We start from the raw sequence: 20,661 nt of genomic DNA, 5'->3' as shown, positions 1-20,661 counted from the left end.
CATAGCTTCCCAAGGGGAGTACTTCGAAGGTGACTGTAGTGATATTCAGCAATGAGGTATGTAGCACTTTTTCTAGGATGAATTCGTGAACTTAATTCTTAGATCTCGTATGTATATGTATTCTCTCTCTCTCTCTCATATATATATATATATATATATATATATATATATATATATATATATTTGATATTTAGGAAGGTTCAAAATTTAGTTCTAGTGGTAACCTTTATACATTTACAGTTACATAATATTGTTATTCTCCTTTATCTTTAGGCAGTTTAAATTTGTTCCCTGTTATGAGCAACAGTAAAGTTATCTTGTATTCTCTCCTCCCCTTCCCATCCCCTCTGTCTTTTCTACCAGTAAATTTATGTCATTTGTATTATCTTAGTGTTTATATTTAACATTACTCTTAAATACTCATATATGTCTATAGCTTGATTTCACTCCCAACTCTTGCAGATAAAGCAATGAGGGAGTTTGTTTTCTTTTCCACTTTTTCTTCCATCTCCTATTATTTGTTAGTTATGTCATTTCAGCACTGGCGAAGCGTATTACATTTGTATTTCACTCAGTCACTCTTAACCCCACGTTTGTTTTTGTCCTAGATCTGCATGTTCAGTGCTCACTACCAGTTTCATTTTTGTTTTTGTTTTTGCTGAAATTTAGCCTGTCATTGCTCGGTTGACTATATTTTGTCCTCTGGTGATTTCCTAAAAGAAAAGCTCCAAGTGAAAATTATGCCTTGAGTTCTTACAAATTCAATACTATCTGAGGACTTGATACTTAAAAGATAACATGGCTGAATATAAAGTATTTTTTTTTTTTTTTTAAAGATTTTATTGGGGAAAGGGAACAGGACTTTACTGGGGAACAGCTTGTACTTCCAGGATTTTTTCCAAGTCAAGTTGTTGTCTTTTCAATCTTAGTTGTGGAGGGCGCAGCTCAGCTCCAGGTCCAGTTGCCGTTGTTAGTTGCAGGGAGCGCAGCCCACCATCCTTTGCGGGAGTGGAGGAGTCTAATCTGCAACCTTGTGTTGAGAACCTGCGCTCCAACCAACTGAGCCATCTGGACACCCGGGAGCTGAGTGGCAGCTCATTGACTTCATTCTAGTTGCAGAGGGCACAGCTCGCTGGCCCATGTGGGAATCCAACCGGCAGCCCGATGCCCAGAGCTCGCGCTCTAACCGACTGAGCCACCCGTCCACCCCTGGATATAAAGTCTTTGGTTCACACTTTATTTTCTTGATTATTCTATAGATATTGCTAAAAACCCTTTTCTAGTGGTGCTGCTGTAGAGAACTCTAATGCCTCTCTGGAATTCTTATTCTTATATGTGACTTGGTCTTCGTTTGGCCGTTCAAAGATATTATTCTTTGTTTTTGAAATCTAATAATTCTACTCTTTGATTACAAACCATTCGTTCATTTTTTTTGTTGTTGCTACGTGATATACAATTTTAAAATGTAGATTAAAGTATTGTTCTACTTTTGTAATATTTACTTGAAATGCATTTTAAAATAGCTATTTTTTTCTGTTTGGTGTTCTTTCTTCAGGTTCTCCAATTAAGTATATGTTTGTCATGCAGGGCGGCCTGCAGGGCCTCTGGTCCCGCTCCCCACATAAGAATGCAGGATGTGGCTAGGCCAAAAAGGAACACGCACGGAGCCATAGATAGGGGAGTCATACTACTATATTCTCTCTGCCAGCCAGGGAGACACACGCAGTAGTAGCCCCACGATCTGCAGTCCGCCATTCACTTCTCTGCCTGCCAACCAACCAACCAATCAACGCAGCCCTGCAGTTACATCAGTAGCCAATTGGCTAACCGGTTACAGCTGATGGCCAACCAATCACAGCCGATGGTCATTCAGCACCGGAGCCAGCACCTCCCTACGTGAGGCGGAGAGCCTGGAAACTGCTCTCTGGGACTCTGTCCCCATAATGTTGATTCTCCTTTTTTTATTGTCTATAACTCACATTTTTTTCTGATCTTTTTTGTTATTATTGTTGTTTTGTTTTGTTTGATTTTCTTATGTTATCCTGTTTCCTTTATTGTGAGTAGCTGCTAAGAATTCATTAAGTATGGTGCTGTTGGAACATCGAAGTGCTCCTATTGGAATAACTAGAAACAGTACTTTTCACTTGTTTTCCTGGCTAAGTTAGAAAAATTGCATTTTAAGTAAGTTTAAAAATAAATAAATGCTTAATTTTCACTGTATTTTATCTTATTAAAAGATTCATTTTCTTTAAATTATTATTAAATAAACTCAAGGGGCTCTTAAATTGCTGAAGGTAACATTTATATTAGTGTTCAATCATATTGTAGGTTATTCCTTGATGATAGTAAAATTTGACATCATACTAACAATGCTTTTCTATTTTTTTCTGTTATCATAATACATAGAGCATCAAGCTTAGAACTCATCAAGAGCATAAAAATGGGGATTGTGAACAGGGAATTAATAGTGTATGGGAGAGGCTTATTATCTAGCAGTCAAAAGGAGGCTGCAAAACATGAGAGTTTGGAGCAAGTAATCTAGCTGGCACTCTCATCCAAGCTGCATAACACACTCAAATGAGTCTTTCACTCTATATCGTCCTGCTTGAGCTCTGGATGAACTCCATGACTGACACCTAGTAGATGCTCAATAGTAGATTACAGGATAAAAGAACAAATGAACAAACACACACATCTCATTGCAGAAATTTTACAGCATGGAGGCTCAATGGGCAGTGTTATCTGAGAAAACATTATTTCTTCATTTTTAATGTTGAGTAACAATTCTATTTGTTTAGACACTTTTATTCAATTTAATTTAGGATAGGAAGAATTCCACTAAAATCTTTGATCGTATTTTATTCAGATATATCTTAAGTGGCTCAACCACTAGTTATTGTGAGGTCCGAGATAAAACAGTTGCCTGGAGTGATGATTTCCCAGAATGTGTGAGTAAGTACTGATTTGACTACAAAATTCTTCTATGTTAGGTGATAAAAGTCCTGTACATCTTTGCTGCTTTTTGTACCCTCCATTAGAATTTGCATCATGAATGTTAAATTTGTAAGGATGCCTCCCCTGATTATTTCTCCCTTTTCACTGACTCATCCCAGTTGCCCACTGTCAGGACCCTCCAGACATCAGCAATGGGAAGCACACTGGTGGAATTGAAGATGTCTACACATATGGCTCTTCTGTTACCTACAGTTGTGACAGTGGCTTCTCAATGTTAGGCAAAGCTTCCATTTCTTGCACAGTGGAGAATAAAACAATAGGTGTCTGGAGCCCCAGCCCTCCTACTTGTAAAAGTAAGTTGCAATTAAATTGTTGAATTCTGCTTTGAATTTTTTCCTTCTGTTTAAAAGAGCAAGGAAGGTAAATTTATTGGGGAAATGAAATGATTCAAAGACAAACTAATTATTGCAATGATGAAGTCATTTAGTTGGTCAACTGATACTGATGCATGCTGCACCAGTATATGGTAACAAACTGCACCAATATCTCACTGGCCTTGTGAAGTAGGAGTTGATTCTGATTCATAATGATTGTACCGAATGTCCAGGAGACTCTAGGTGGTAATTTAGCAACCAGTTCAGCAATCTGGGTTGATTTTGTGGTACCTTATATCAAAATGCACTTTCACAATGTCTTCAGAAGAGGAAGAGAGGAAAGCAAATTGTGCCCCGGCATTTAGGAGCTTTGGCTTGGAAATGACCACATATCACTTTACATTGCAGCCTTTTGTCCCAAACTAGTAATGCGTAGACCCTACATACCCTAAGGGAACTGGGGAATATCATCTTTTCTCTGTTCAGGAAGCAGAACTGGAAATGTTGGTTAGTGTTTGTAATATCAACCACAGATGTTTACAAGGCAAGCAAAACCTACTAACCACCAATGGGACAAAGGGACAAAGCTAACAGTAGTTGAGCCAGAAGATATACTGCGGTATTTTGCTAGATTGCTAATCTAAGGCATCCTACTTTGCTACTTGGTGCCTACACAGTATCACTTACTATTCTGACTCCCCACAGGACACAGTCAAATCAGGGGATCAGAGAATGTGATATTGCAAACAGTTCAAAATGTCTGGAATCTAGTAGATTACAGGAGGTGGAAATGTCAGGGACTGAGACTGGAAAGTTAGCAGCTTACGAAGGGCCTTATGTCTCACTCTCAGGAGTTCAGAACGAAGGTGAAGGGGAGAAATTGAAAGGCTTTAACTAGATTTAATATGTTGTATTTTAGAAAGGTAACTCTGGCTGCAGAATGGCCGACAATTTGAAGTGGAACAAAATTTAACCCATCGGCGCCTGTATCCAGCCAATAAGTAAAGGTTGCTTCAATGGTAGCTATGGGCCTGGAGAGAAGTTGAGGGATTGTAGAAGAATTAAGGTAGCAGGACTTGACTGTCTGCTAAGGGAATGGGCCCTTTGTTCTTTGTTTGTGAGGGTGCAGATCTCTGATGCCCTGAATGCCTCATTATCATGAGCATCAAACCATTACCATCGACCTCTGACCCACCACCAAAATCATTGAGGAAAATAGGTCATTAAGGGGAGGATTTGGGGAATTTGAGATAATGTGTTTCTTCTGGGTTATATATGGCTAATTTTTCTTGGGAAAATGAGGCAGTTGGGAAATAAGCTGGTTCATCCAATAACAGAACCAGCACGATGGGACCTCATTTTACTAAGGCTTTTAAAAGTTGAAAAAAAAAATGCATTTAAAAGTGTTTTCCCCTTATCTACTTGACAAGTACTGTACAAGGCTTTTGTGTTATACTCGGAACTGGATTAGCAATAGCAGCAAGATCCTTATTGCCATTTCTCTTTTATAATCCACTTGTCTTTTCTTATGATTCTTTAGAAATCAGCTGTCCTCAGCCACGTGTTAGATATGGAAAGATAGTCTTGGGATTTGGACCCACCTATACCTACAAAGACTCCATTGTATTTGACTGCAATAAAGGTTTTACCCTCAAAGGCAGCAGTTTAATCCATTGTGGAGAGGATAACAACTGGAATCCTCCTCCTCCCATTTGTGAGCTCAGTAAGTATGGACCATAAAGGAACTCCAATGTTTGGCATATAAAGATATCCAGAAATGTTGGTGAGGGCATACACGTATGCCTAAGCCCACATGAATTGCAGTAAAAATTTAAATTTAGATCAATAATTTTCTTTATATTTTTTCTTGTTGGAAAAAAGACTGGCCACAGTACATGGCAGAGGATCACATGATATCACAACAGACTGCCACGTGCAGTTGTGCAGGTTGTGCACAGTCCAACCCTATGGGGAGACATTGACATTGTAAACATTGTGCATTAACATATTTCTTTGAACAATTTTCTTGCAGTTGATAGAAAATTGTTCTGTTCTAACAAAATCATCATATTAGGATAGTTGTTTTGAAAGATAAACAATAAGGAGTTCTGAGGAACAAAGATGCCTTTTTCTAGCTTGCACCAAAGTATTGTATGGACTAACAATGACTGACATTCTGAAATTATAAACTCGTGTGGATTATTAAAAATAATGTTAAAATAATAATGATAACTTGGCACTAGTCTAGGCATATAATAAGAATTTACACAATGAATCCTCCCCAAAACTGTGGGCACTATTATTATTCTCACTTTACATATGAGGAATCTGTTCACTGAGGCTAAGTACCTGCCCATATAGCTGGAAATGGGAGGAAGCCACCGATGCCTTGTGCTCTTTCTTTTCACCTCATGAAATGTCAAGAACTTTACCCTGAGGACTTCTGGAATAGTGATGTGAAGAGCTTGGGGAACCCTCTATCCAACCTATTAAACTGGTCATAATTAGCGAAGACAACCATTTTAGGTCTCTGGAGATTAACCAAAGGAATTACAACAAATTGATAAGCATTTATCTAACAAAATCTATGGGGACTAGGAACAAACAGTGGGAGGCCATTACATTAGAGCTGTAATAGGTCTGTACCCAGACCCCGACAGTCTTGTGGGAGAACTGTTTCTGTGGACTCATGCATGGCAATTCCCATCTTCCCCAGCTCACTGGGGTGGAATAGGAATTTAAACTGGATTTGGTTGCTAACGAACATCTTGCAATAGCATTTTCCAAAGCTCCATGCTTTAGATGGCAGCAGCCATACATTAGTGTCTGTTTCTCCACTCCAACTCCCACTGTATAAGAAGGACCAAGTAAGGATATCTGGTGAAGAGTTCAGTCTCTATTTCTTGCCTAACACTGAGTTTCAGGAGATCTGTTCCAGTGGGGTTGGTGGTCAAGTGCCATCTCCCATCCTCCCCAGCTTCATGGAGCAGAATAATTATCATGGGTAGATTTGGCAGCCAGTGACACTAGCAGATCTCATTCTCCCTGGCTCTGGGCTGTGAAATATCTATACTTGGTGAAAGGCACAGCTGGTGGCAGTACCAGTTCCTACCTCCCCTCCCTTCTTTCCTTTTCACAGTTCTTACACCATAGGGAGAATTCTGAGGTAAGATGGTGCAGATTGAGTCTCCCAGTTTCCTCCAGCTCCTGATCCATAGCACAAAGGTTCTGCCAGGGGAGATCTGGAACAAGCCTCAAAGACTGTTAATGCCCTGCCCCTGCCAAAGGACCTGACTTTAATTGGATCTGATTGTGAAACAATTTATGCCCTCAGTGAGTTGTCAAAAACAATAGAGCAATCAGCTAACAATAAGTGGAGGCTAACAGCTATATATAATACCAATAGAGGCAAACTAGCCAAAAGCTTAATGGGAAAGAGATAAAACAACAACAACAATAAAAACAAACAAAAACAAACAAACAAAAAACCCCACAGTCATCCCTGGTGGTAGGAAGACAGTGTGACTGCCCAAGGCTGTGATCTCTTGGGATCACCATTAGAGATGCATGATTTGGGGGAAACAGACTTAACTGTACTAATCCACTCAAGTCACTAAACAAATAAATCAGCAAACTAGGAGACAACAATAACAACAGGTCATGGAGGTGAGGAAGGAGAATCAATATCGTAAGTTGCTACAATATACTATCTAACATATTCAATTTTCAACAAAAAATTATCGGACATGCAAAGAAACAAGAAAGAGTGACGCATACCAAAGGAAAAAGCTGACACTGGAAATTGCCTTTGAGGGGACCCAGACGTTGAATTTAGCAAAAAAGAAGTTCAAAGCAGTAATTATAAATATGATCAAAGAACTAAGGAAAGTGACATTTAAATAATTAAGGAAAAGTATTATGACATTGTCTTATCAAATAGAGAATATAAGTGAAGGTAGATGTTAGATGCACAAAAAAAAGGCAATTATGGAGTTGAAAAGCACAGTAAATAAAATGAAAAATTTGCAAGAGGAACACAACAGTAAATTTGATTTGGCAGAAGAATTGATGAATTTGAAGATAGATTGATTGAGATTATGCAATCTGAAGCACAGAGAATGAAGAAAAATGAATAGAGCCTCAGAGAAATGTGGGACATTTAATTGCCTCAACATTTACATAATGGGAGTTTCAGAAGGAGAAGAGAGAGAAAGGAACAAAAAAACTATTTGAAGAAATAATGGATCAAAACTTCCCAATTTTGAAAAAAAACAAAACCCACATTAATTTACATATCCAACAAGTTTACTGAACTTTTGAATTTAGAATAAAAAATATCCATACCTGGAGACATCATTGTCAAAATGTTGAAGCCAAAATTAAAGAGAAAATCTAAATGTAGCAACATAAAAAGCAACACATCATGTAAAATGAAAGCCCAGTAATAGTAACATCTGACTTCTCATCAGAAACAAAGGAGGTGAGGGCACATTCAAAGTGCAGAAAGAAAAAACTGTCAACCAAGAATCCGACAAAACATTTCGTGTTTATATATATATATATATTACAAACCCAACAGTACATTGTTATAACTATTGCTTTATATAATTTTGTTTCCCATCATTTAAGGTAGCTGAGAGAAGAAAGGAGAGCAAGCATATATTTATAGAGCTTATTATAGTAATCTTCTTTTCACCATTTCTGATTCTCTTCGTGTCTTCCTGTGGATTCAAGTTACCATTTGGTGTCGTTTCCATGCTCCAACACAGCTTTGTTCCCACGTGTCTTTTTTGTGTGCTGTTATTGTCAAATATATCACATTTTTGTGTGGTATAGGCTTAATGCAATTATATACATATTGTGTTATGCAATTGCTGTTTAAGTCAGTTAAGAGAAGAAAGGAGAAGAAATATACAATTATACTATTTTTTTAATTACTTACATAATTACCTTTGCTGGTGCTCATTGGTTTTCTGCATGGATTCAAATTACTACCTGGTGTCACTTGCTTTCAGCCTGAAGAAGTTCCTTTAGTATCTCTTGTAAGGTGATCTTCTAGAAAGAGTAAGACACCACATTACACTTGTCAGTATGGCTATAATAAAAAGGTAAACCATGAGAAATGTTGGTAAGGAGGTGAATAGATAGGAAGCCTCATACTAGGCTGGTGGGCATGTAAAATGGTGCAGCTGTTTTGGAGTAGAGTTTTGGCAGTTCCTCAAAAGTTTATGTTATCATATAACCCAACAATTGCCATCCTAGGGATCTACCTAGAGAAATAAAAACAGATATCCACACACAGAAAGTTTTATGCTAATGTTCACAGCAACATTATTTATAATAGTCCAACAACCCAAATGCCCATCATCTGAAAAATGGATAAACAAAAAGCGGTATATCCATACAATGGAATATCATTTGGCAATAGGAATGAAGTACTGATATATTCTACAATATGGAGGAAACTTGAAAACATTATGCTAAGTAAAAGCAACCTGTTATAAAAAACAAAACAAAACAAAACATATTAAAATACATGGTTCCACTTATTTGAAAAGTCCAGAATGGGCAAACCCATATAGAGAGAAAATAGTGATTATTAGTGATTCCCAGAGCAAGTGGGGGGATGGAAATAGGGAGTGACTACTAATGAGTACAGAGTTTCTTTTAGGGTTGATAAAAATATCCTAATGTTGGATAGTGGTGATGGTTGCACAGCTCTGTGGCTATACTAAAACCCATTGTATATTTTAAGTGGTTGAATTTTATATTATGTGACTTGTATCTCAGTAAAACTGTTAAAAAAACACCTTACTCTATATACCATTTAAAATGTTTGAAGACAAAATGTAATAAATATCCAACTTGGCAGATGTTTGTATTAAATTTCTACATGATATGAATTAACAGTATCAGGAAAGAGTACAGAGGACAAGACACAAGTCCAGGCTCAAAAGATGCTTGGAGTTTGTTTTGTTCTTGATGAACCCTTACTTGGTAAAGTTCCTGGTGTCATCTGGATGAGGGGAATCACTTGTTTATTTCCCCCAATCAGTTGGGAAATAAGAAAGATTTGTCTGGGATAGTTTTCCAGCCACATCTACCTAGCAAGCCTAATGTGTCAATTCAGAAACTAAACTTTTTGAAGTACGATGAGGAGGAAGGGGAATTAACATTTTGGAGAGTTGGCATGACACACGGAAACCACCTGGTGGCAGAGTGTTGAGTAAGAACCTCTCTGATGCTGTGCACATTTGGGCGCAAGTCCCAGTATGCTTTCTGGTGTTGCCATCAGTCATGGCAAGCTGGTTCATGGCTGAATGAACCCTGTCATAGGACAGGCTCATGTATCATGTCACATCCCTAGTAACAGTGTCCTTTTTCCTTGTTCTTCCTTTATGAGCAGATGGGTGTACTGACTTACCAGATATCCCACATACTTCCTGGGAAATGCATGACTTCCATAGGCCAACCAAAGAAGAAGTGTATGATGTTGGGACTGTGTTGAAATACCACTGCCATCCTGGCTACAAACCTGTTGGAGATAAGCCTCTGACTGTGACTTGTCAGAGAAATCTTCGGTGGACCTCATATGTAGAATGTGAGGGTGAGTTTCCGTTTAAAAAAATCTTTTAGTATATTAAATGTGCGGCATCTGCTAGGATTTTCTACCTTCAATGAATACAATTATATCCTATGTAAATCTAAAGTTATATTAATTCAATAGAATAATGATTATTACCGCCAGAAGAAACCATAGAAGTCTTGCAGTGTGAGGGGCTGAGAAATTATAACCTTATTCCAGTTTAGAACAAATGACACAAAGACACAGAAGTCAAACATTATGCAGATTAAGTATTAGCTTCATTACTAATAATGGTAGAATGGAAAATACAGTTTAATTATTGCCAGAGTCAGACCTGCATCCGCCCCTTTCTTCCTAATGTATACTTTGGGGTGCTTGGTAGAAGGAAGTCTGGGAAAGCGTCATGAACTCAACCAGCTGTAAAGTGACTTGTCTCATGTCTCTTGAGCGTGAAACTGTGGCTGAAAGAGCTGGGTCTTGTGACTGCCTCTAGAAGATATTCTTACCTCAGTAAGATAGAAAGGAGACTTTCTCCAGTCTCACTAGTAGAAGTTGTCCCTTCTCTTTTTGAAAGAATGAGTGATGGGCTAAGACCCAGGCGGAGGCAATTCAATGGGCCTCAGTAGAAGTGACAACAGAGGGAGAAAATGCTTCCTTCAATGCATCTATCAGAACCTTGCCATTTTAGAGGTGAAGACACTGAAGGCCAGGATACAGGGAATTTTATTCTATAGATTGGAATTTGAAAAGTATGTGAAATACACGAATATAAAAAATGGTAGTTTAGAGCAACCCACTGAAATATTATTCATTTCATATTAGGACTTAAAGGTTTTTGCAGTTTTTCAGGCTCATTTTGGGGAAATAGAATGAAAGATTTTAACAAAATGACTGAATTAAAAATATATTTAACAAAAATTATTGCCATTACTTAAATAGCAAAGTATTGATTCATACAGGCCTCTGGGGAACCTCTTTAATGAATAAAAAACAATGACACGTAAGTAAGACACTATTGTTTTTTATAAAAATGAATATTCATGTTTAAAAACCTACATTTAAATTATATTTATCTTATCCATTATAATCTTATTGATTTAATTATTTAATAAAGGATATTTTTTAACCATTTAAAAAGCAGAAGTGAAATGTTATTGATCCAATTTATTATAAAATCTAATAAAATATGAATTTGGATTCATGAATTAAATATTTAAAAGTGTTTTCTACAATTTAAAGCATTATATAAACATTGTCACAATTTAGAAAACATGAATGTTGAGTATTTTTATTATAATTCATAAGCAAATGAGTACTGAGAGTATTTGCGTATCACTGCAAGACCACCCTGTTATTCTGGTCAAGCTCCTGATACGGTCAATAGAGCATTTTATGCTGTTATGTTTTCTCTTACATCAAACAATATCAAGTTCTATCTGAAAGTATTTCTACTAATGAATAAAAATTATATCCCTATATCAGCTCTTATTGCATTAAAATGGAAGAATCTGAGTAGCTATTTCTCTTAAATTTGTCATTAAAAAAAACTAATCCTAGCCAAAGCAATAATTTAAATTTATTTCTGTAAATCTGCTGTCAGGTGGATGTAAACTTTTGAGACCATTCTTCCTCCTGTGATTGGGGAAGTGTAAGTTATTAGAAAACTTAACAATGATGTAACCCTAGTGAAGCCATGAGGAGATGAATGTTATTTGTCCTTGCTCTTGAATCACTTTGAAAATTTACATTTTCATGCAGGTTTAATCCAACTTCTCATTTTGGAGGGTCCTAATGAAATTATTTACTAGGAGGGAAATGACTGGGTTGGACTGCTTTAGCAAATCAGAGACAGGGAGAGCAGACTCACAGTGTCTTGGGTACGCTTGTTTGCCCAGTTTCTTCTGTGGTGAGCTCCTCCAAAGGTTTGGAAATGAGGTCATTAGCCACAGAGACCTCCTCGTGGTGATTTTACCAACCATTAACCTCACTTTTTATTTTTTAGAGTTATGTTGCCCAGAACCAGACCTGAAGAATGTCAAAATCATTTCACAGAGAAAAAGACTTTCAGCCGGTAACTGTGTCTATTTCTATGGAGACTCGATTTCATATTCATGTTCTGAGACACAAAGCTTTGTAGCTTCATGCCAAGGAGATGGCACATGGAGTCCTGAAACACCAACATGTGATCACGGTAAGAGCTTATGGAATTACGTTATTTTAAAAGTTTCTTTGATCAAAGTAATGGAGATTATTAAAGGAAGGTTTCGAATTAGGTGAAATAATTTGTACACTCTGCATGAGTCTTGGAGTGGATAAATTTGTTTACAAGCACAGCCTCTAGTCCAGATTTTCCTTCCTTCCTTCCTTCCTTCCTTCCTTCCTTCCTTCCTTCCTTCCTTCCTTCCTTCCTTCCTTCCTCCCTCCCTCCCTCCCTCCCTCCCTCTCTCTCTCTCTCTTTCTTCCTTCCCTTCCTCCTTCCCTCCTTTCTTCTTTTCTTTCTCTCTCTCTCTCTCTCTCTCTCTCTCTCTCTCTCTCTCCCCACCATTGATTGTTCCCATTCTCTTAAACTTCCTGGTTCTTTATCTTTCATGAATCAGTGAAAATAGGCCATACCTAATAAAGTTAGACTTTTGAGTTATTGCCTTCTGTTACTAGGTATTTATTCTCTTGTCTTCCCTTCTTTCTGGTCCATATGCTTTAACCTGCAGAACAAGACTCACCTAAATCTATTTGAACCTACTTTTCTGAATTTGCTTCCTTTCTCTGAAGCTTGCTTCCCTCTTCTGCTGCCTCTAAGCCCTTCTTCAGACTATCCTTCAGTGCGAAATGCCTGCCTCTCTCTCACCAAGTGTACTTAAGTGCTAAACATAATCCTTCTTCTCCCATTGCTTTTCCATAACCCTATCTATTGATGGTCAGGAACCATTACCACTGCCAGGACAGTGATTCCTTTCCTTACCTTGTGAGCAAGAAGGAGCCCAAAGGAGTTCCAAAGTGGCCAGGCATCAGCTGCAGTTTAGAAATTGGAAATCTTATCTCTCTTTTAGTAGAAGTGTTTCCACTTTACCTACCAGGACTTTTCTATCTGCAGATCCCAGAGTTCATGGATTAGAATCACAATTTCCCCAAGTGGGTCACTTAGCATGAATAAGTGGGGCTACTCATGATTCCATCTTTTGGTTTCTGGACCCATGCATTTTATTTAACTGGGGCCCAGTGCTGTATAAATGTCAGTCTTTGATTTAAAGTGAATACTGTGTTCTGGAAGATACTGTAAAATAATACTGTAAAGTCCTATCATTGTAAAGTATTGTCTCTCAACTGGCACTTGAGCTAAGCCTTTAACAGGCCAGTCCAACGTTCTCACAGGTCTACAGGTTCTGGGTGACTCAGTCTGTGATATGAATAGTGTATTTTATGGCCATGTCTTGATACCACACCTCATTTGCTGTGAATGGATGTTGTAAGCGTATGTAGTGGAATCCTATGCAAATTGTTTAAACACTCTATAATCTTCAGATAACAGTGTGGAGTGAAGTCCTGAAGGAAGGAAAGGCAAGCCCATACCTGGAATCATAATCTGTTACAGTCTATAATAGTCTGTCAGAATAAATAGCTGTCTCTTCCAGGTGGAAGGGGGTCCAACATAGTCATCTTGCTACCAAGTGGCTTCTTGGTTGTCTCAGGGACGGTGTCACATCAGGGACTTGGCATTGTTGTGCTGCCAGCAATAGCTAGTGAGCCTTGTAAGTAGGAGTGAATGTAATTGAGCCGAGGCTTGTCCTTCAGCCATGCCATAGGCCAATTTGTTTGCTCCTTTTCCTTTTGTGACAGCTCTGTTGAGGCCAGTGACAAAGCATGGCTGACTTCAACTGGCTGAGACATTATTTCTACTTGGTTGTTTAATGCCTCTTCAGTTGGGGGTGATTTGCTGGTGTTAACATGCAAATTAAAAACTTCACACTTCCTGGCCATTCTCATATGTCCAAGTCAACTGCTTCTACCCCAGATATTCTTGTGCTCTGACAGACAACCCATTCATTCCAGGCCATGAACCCTAATTTAGTCTATCCTTAGGCCACTTCTTTTTTCAAAAGTAGAAAGACCAGATATACCACCTAAAGCTCTGCTCATCAGAAAGGTTTCCCCTTACTACTGACTTTTGAGACCATCTTCAATTTGGCTCTAACGCAGCTTCCATTCATTTTAGCTTGTACACATATATCTGTGAACCAGGGTCAGGCTTTCCTCTCTTCTGTCAGTTGGTTGTAATGGATCCCCCACATGGCCATAAGTGTGAGCTCAGGGAGAGGACTAGTGCAATAGCGGATGGGCACAAGCAAGACCTGGGTTCCTTGTTTGTGCAGCTTCCTTGTGCCAGCTGGCCTTGCTCATGCTCAATCTCACATGCACAGAAGTTGCATAATGGATTGTTGCCTGCCTGACCTTATAAAGTGATGGGTCTGACAGACCCAGCTCATGATGAGTTATTCTGGGTGCATGGTCACTTGATGACCTAAGGTCAGGAGCTGTCTCTGTCAGGACCAAGCAACATGCCAGGAATTATATTTCAAAAAGTACATAATTCTCTGCTGCAGTGCGTGGCCTTGCTTCAGTATTTAAAGGTCTATGGTGTGATTGTCCCATTGACATTTGCATCTTTTCCTACTGAAGCTACCTCAGTACACTAGGCTCTGCAAAGTCCTAGGGCCAAGCAAGAAGGATGATTTCACTGCCAAATAGACCTAACACAGAGCCTTTTCAAACCACAATCTTTTGTGTCACTTAGCATGTGGGTTGAAACAGTATCCCCAAGTATGGATTATGCTGCTTCGAGAATCTGAAAAGGACTGCTAGGCATTGTGATTCCTTCTTTGTTGTAGGATGTGCAATGTACAATAATTTGACATTAGTTTAGGTAGGATGGCTAGCACACCCTGAACCTCAGACCTCTAACAATTTTACGGATATGAAAACCTTCTGGAGCATCATTGTAGGAATTGGGAAAACCCAGTTTTTCCGTTTTCATCCTGTGTTTCTCCTATGTCTCCTTTACTTCTCAAACCAAACACTGACAACACTTCTGATGACCAAATGTGTGGGTGGTTTTCCCCACACCATGAAATTCTCATGACATCAACTGGGTGTCCTACAATTTAACTCAATCATGAAACTATCTACCTGGAGGGAGTGTCACATCCCACAGGTTAAGGGCACACTCCCACAAGACTGCTCCCACACCATTTCAGATGCCAATCACAAGTAGTAGGTCCCGAGGTTACCCCTAACTTCTGTCCAACTTGGCTACAAATCAGAGGTTCCCATGACCCCTCTTTGGCCTTGATGAATTTGCTAGAGTGTCTCACAGAACTCAGGGCAGCACTTACTTACGTTTACCAGCTTTTTAAAGGATGTGATAAAGGATACTGATGAGCAGTCATATGAAGAGATACATAAAGTGAGGTCCTAAGCATAGAGCCTCTGTGCCCGTGGAGTCGGGTGCTTCATCCTCCCCATAGGTGGATGTGTTCACCCACCTGGAAGCTCTCTAAAACCATGACTATTGGGATTTTATGGAGGCTTCCTCACGTTGGCATGATCAATTACTAATTCTGTTTCCAGCCTCTCTCTGGGAGATGGGTAATGGGGCTGAATTTTCTAAACTTCTAACCAGGGCTTGGTCTTTCTGATGACCAGCCCCCATCCAGGAGCTCACCCAGAGTCGCCTCATTAGAACAAAAGAATACTCCTAGTGCTCTTATCACAAAGGAAATTACAAGGCTGTTAGGAGCTCTGAGCGAGGAACTGAGGACAGAGGGCAGAGAGCAGAGATCAATATATATAAATTCTGTTGTCTCACATCATGCTAGCAACTTCTTGCTCATTCAGTAGAATTAACATGATGCCATTGATATCCTGGATCAATATGATACTCTGTGCATTTCCAAATGCTCATGACAACTTCGGACTCTATCATGACAGGGGCAGTTGAATCATCATAGCCCAGGGCTAAAACTGCAAATACATGATCTTGACCCTTCCATGTGTATGCAAACTGTTTCTGAATTTCCTCCTGATAGGATGGGAAAGAAGGCCTTTGCTAAGTTAGTGGCTTCATTTCCCTGAAGACACATTAATCTGTTCAGCAAAGATACCACACCTAGTACAGTGGCTGCAATAAGAGCTAAAACGTTGAGTTTTCAATAGTCTACTGTAATTCTCCACAATTCTAATTTTTGTAGTAGACAGCCTAGTGAAATAAATAGCGACATGCTGAGGATGGCCACCCTTGCATCTTAGTTCTTTAAGAGTGGCACTAATTTTTCCCTTTCCGCCTACCTTTTGGTATAGGATATATTTCTAAAATTTACTTTCTTGTTTTAAGAGGGAGGGTTCTGTGTCATATCAATCAATGGCTTCTACCTGACCTTCTTTGATATGATAGCTCTTACCCCATATGGGGGTTGTGCCAATGACCAATTTTGTCTATTCCAGTTATACTTTGAGGATAATGGAAATAACCACCATGTGTCAAACAAGGGCCTATGATGGTTCCTCAGCCTGAGTCTTGCAGGAGGGCAGCACAGGTGCTTGGTTTCGCTCAGCGATCCTGCCAGCAGAGAAGATGGCAGGACAGGACAAAGCCGCCTACAAACCATGCAGATTCTGAAATGTGTTATTTTTTACATTCTACAAGCTCAAACTCTCTCACTTTATGTCTTATCACCAAGGTTGCAATCATCCTCCTGTCATCGCCCACGGACGTTATGAAAAAATTATGTCATACATACCCACAACTACTAAGGTTAAATATAAATGTGACAAAGGATACATGCTGCATGGACAGACCATACTCTCCTGTAGTTCTTCGCGCTGGTCACATGAAGCCCCTCAATGTAAAGGTAACTCCAGCTCCCCTTTCAGCCCATGGCTAAGTGGGTGGAACTGTCGTGAAAGGATTGAGAGTAGTTTCTTTCCTGCCAGAGGCAGCATGAAAACATTTGATTTGATTTACTTTACATAATTGCTATATTCAGATGGCACTCAAAACAAAAACCACACAGGACTTACAGACACATTCATCTTTCCTACTTTCTCCGAGTTACAAAATTCAGCCTCCTTGAGGCAGCCCCCATTCCCACTTTCTCGTATATTTCTGGAAATAGTCTACACATGGTACATTTTCTCTGAGGGTACCTGTGGCCTGTAGCAAAATATTCATGGAAACTTGCTCTGGCGTGAATGTAGGCTCTCGGGTCAGCTCCAAACATCAGGGAGTGACAGGCATTTCCATGGGAACCTGGTGCAGGGCATGTGGTGGGAGACTCCAAGTTTGCTAACTTGTTGTGGGGACAAGAGGAGTCAACGACTGGGCCTGATTTTCACATGCACACAGGTTTAATATGACTTTGCTATCAACAACTCCAGGAATTATTTGTCACCATTGCCTCTATTACACACAGGAAGACAATAGACTAAAGGGAGATTTTCATACCTAGTGTCTTGTAGAGATCAATTGCTTTGACCGCTGAGAATCTGGGATCATGAGCCTTTTTGATACCCTGTCGTGTTATTTAAAGGTATTATATCCTTGCACAAGTGTCTTAAATTCTCTGTATCTCATTTTGTCCTAGATAAAATGGGAATAATAACAACGCACATTTCATAGAGCCAAGTGAGACTTAAATGAGATAATTACATACAATGCTTAGCCGTGAAGTCTGACATGAGCCTGTGCTCAATAACAGTGTTAACTGATATTATTGCTATCAAAATGAAAGAAAGATAAAACAACTGGAAGCACCGACATGGAGTTCATTTGCATAACTCTAACCGGTTATCATATCTTTTTTCTTGGATTTACTGATTGCTTAACACTGTGCTTTCGTTGTAGCTGTGTGTCTGAAACCAGAGATAGAACATGGAGAGCTGTCTGTGGATAAGCAACAGTATATTGAATCTGACAATGTCACCATCCGGTGTGATTCTGGCTATGGTGTGGTCGGTCCCCAAAGTATCACCTGCTCAGAGGACAGAACCTGGTACCCAGAGGTGCCCAAGTGTGAATGGGTAAGTGGCACAGTTGAAGGAAGTTTCTGTGCTATCCAACCCTAAAGAGGGAGCTGCCCCAAAGCTCTGTTCCCAGCCAGCAAGGGTGAGTTCTGACTTGTCAGAATTCATTTCTGAGTCATTCAAAAGAGCTCTCTTTTTTTGCCTTGAAGCACTCTGGTCGGTTAGGGTGGCAAATTTTCCTGCTCTCACTTGAGAACAGGCAAAAGTGAGGGAGAGGAAGTTCTCATAGAACTGGGAATAATGACCCTTAACCTTCCTTTCTAGCCTGCATGATATACTGTGTTCCATTTCTGGATGGCTAGCAGAAATAGCCTCTGTCCCCAAGGAGGCCTCTGGGAAGCTGTCTCAGAACAGATCTATATCTCTCCGGGGAAGACTATGGTGGGACCCAAGGTGTTTCTGGCTTCCCTGCTCACCCACTAGTCCTGAGGTTGGTCTTGGACGTGATCCTATAGTCCTGCCATTGTCAGGGTGCACCCTCCTCATGATCTGGAGAGAAGCCTCTCACCATCTCTCTCTCTTTCAGGTGGTCCCTGAAGGCTGTGAACAAGTTCTAGCAGGCAGAAAGATCATGCAGTGTCTCTCAAACCCGGCAGATGTAAAAATGGCTCTGGAGGTGTATAAATTGTCCTTGGAGATTGAACTCCTGGAACTACGGATAGAAAAGGAGAGGAAATCCAATCAAATTGTTTCTATTTTTCCCAAAGAGGGAGAAAAAGGTACCTTGGCACCTTCAGTTCAACATGGGATCACTTCAGTTTAACAACTCTACCATCCCTTTGGCCCCAAACTCATCATAATAGATATCTAGAAAGGATAATTTGCTCATTTTTAGTGCTTTGAGATTATAGATCTTCTTGTGGCTCAGCTTTTTTGCTTTTTAGATGCAGAGCGTACAGAGTGTACTTTTTTCAATTAAAAAACCATATCAAACCATATTTTGTCTTTATCGTCATTAGGACTCTGTGAAATGGTGTTCCTAATTAAACCCATTTGTTTTATTCTATTGGGCCTTGAATATGGACTTGGGTTCACATCAATACATTGCCCTAGGTTGCCTTTATTCCACAGTCCCACATGTGCAAATCACTCAGGTCCTCAGTACTTAGATTACATGTCAACACACCCCAAAAGCCTTGTCCATTCTCCCATGTCTGAAGGGAGTTATGCCCTTTAATAAGCCCCTGTGCACTTGGTCTCTGCCACATCCAAACTCCCTCTTGACTTTTGCCTTACACAAAGAGGATTTATGCTTGTGTCTGACCCGCTTATTCCATCGTCAGAGAACAAACTCTGAAAGAGGGATGAATGTGAGGCCCATGTGGCAGCCACCTGTGCATTCCCACGTCTTCCATCTGATCTGGTCCTCATTTTCCTTAAAAGGCTTGAGCAACTCTCCCACCTGAGGAGAAACTGTGTCTCAATCACTTGTATATCTTATGGTATTCTGGAGGCTTTATTCCTTCCACTCAACCACTTCCTCCAACTTTGCTCCCTCTGAAATTGCTCTCTCATTCTAATCTCAGATCCTTTGGTTGTCTCATCACTTTTTTGTACATAGAACTATGAGAAATATTGTCTGCTTTTGTTTAATTACCCCAAATATACTGCAATGAGGTTAACGGTGTAAAGCAGGGTTATAGACACCACAGAGGGGCTTGAACTATTAGAGAAAATTGCTTAAAATGGAAGGTATCTGTCCATGGTCTTAAAAGCCATTACCTGTTCCTGTTGCTAGGAATTCCTTTTGCCTGGTGTTTATTTTGGGTTTCCCCTGAGACAAGGATTTGTGGGTAACTAATTTCCTTAGGAGGTGGGCCCAAGAAGCTCTGTGACTGAGTCGGTGGGTAGGAAGAAGGGGAAGGGAGGACAGCTTAAAGAGGGAGCGTTATTGAGGAGCTCACTGCTGTTGCTGACAGAAGCTCAATCAGGCTGACCACCTTCTGAGAGCACATGGAACACCTCCAAGTTGTCTTACCAAGTACAAGGACCTGGGGTATTAGCCCTCTTCTCATTGGTGAAGACTTGCTCTGGCAACATTGACTCCCAAGCACAACTGACCCACACTGCAGTCTAGCTGGGCAGGCTCCCAAGAACTGGGATCGCCATCACACAGAGACACAGGTAGCCAATGGCACTATGGGACTTGCTTACAGTAACCTCCAGGGTAAAAATATGGGCAGAGCACAGAGGGCCTCTTCTTCAGTTGCCTTTTCTCTATGACTCTCTGTCAAACTGCTTTCAATCTATCACTTTTTCCCTACTCAAATCTGTCATTTTTCTCTATCAGACTTGTACAAAAGTTTGCTTTTGTTGTCTTTAACTCAACTCCCTTCATTTTTTTAGAGTGAGCTATTTAATTTTCTTTCTCTCATTGGACTCTGCACCTTTTCTGGCATCTCTTGTTATCTGAATTCTCACAAAGTGAATATTTGCTAACACTGCCTATAAAACAACTAAAATTCACCAAGAAGTCAACAAATCACTGTAACAAATATTGATTCTCGTTTTTTTGGTTGTGGTATGAGGCTGTAACATGAGCCCCGGGGATACTTCAGACATTCTGCGAATAGTATTACATCATCACCTGCTCTCGTTGCTTAAATGCCTCGTATATTATAACTACCATCTTCACATTATTTACCGAATATATAGCTTAAGAAAGTGGTAGTT

General features: G+C 39.8%; 1 protein-coding gene across 3 annotated transcripts in view; it reads left to right on the top strand.

Moving 5' to 3' along the window:
* LOC109458658 (C4b-binding protein alpha chain) overlaps positions 1-18,926 on the top strand; it is a 33,332-nt gene extending 14,406 nt beyond the window's left edge. For all 3 annotated transcript variants that reach the window (XM_074321963.1, XM_074321962.1, XM_074321961.1), the window contains exons 5-12: positions 2,867-2,952; positions 3,114-3,308; positions 4,870-5,052; positions 9,736-9,936; positions 11,918-12,106; positions 16,647-16,817; positions 17,810-17,985; positions 18,515-18,926. In XM_074321963.1, coding sequence (XP_074178064.1) covers positions 2,867-2,952; positions 3,114-3,308; positions 4,870-5,052; positions 9,736-9,936; positions 11,918-12,106; positions 16,647-16,817; positions 17,810-17,985; positions 18,515-18,751 — 1,438 coding nt within the window. In that variant the 3' untranslated portion in view covers positions 18,752-18,926. The remainder of the gene's footprint in view (positions 1-2,866; positions 2,953-3,113; positions 3,309-4,869; positions 5,053-9,735; positions 9,937-11,917; positions 12,107-16,646; positions 16,818-17,809; positions 17,986-18,514) is intronic.
* Positions 18,927-20,661: the final 1,735 nt, after the last annotated feature.

Source organism: Rhinolophus sinicus, linkage group LG17, assembly GCF_036562045.2.
Source record: "Rhinolophus sinicus isolate RSC01 linkage group LG17, ASM3656204v1, whole genome shotgun sequence".
Lineage (NCBI taxonomy): Eukaryota > Metazoa > Chordata > Mammalia > Chiroptera > Rhinolophidae > Rhinolophus > Rhinolophus sinicus.
This window is presented reverse-complemented; position numbering and strand designations above follow the sequence as displayed.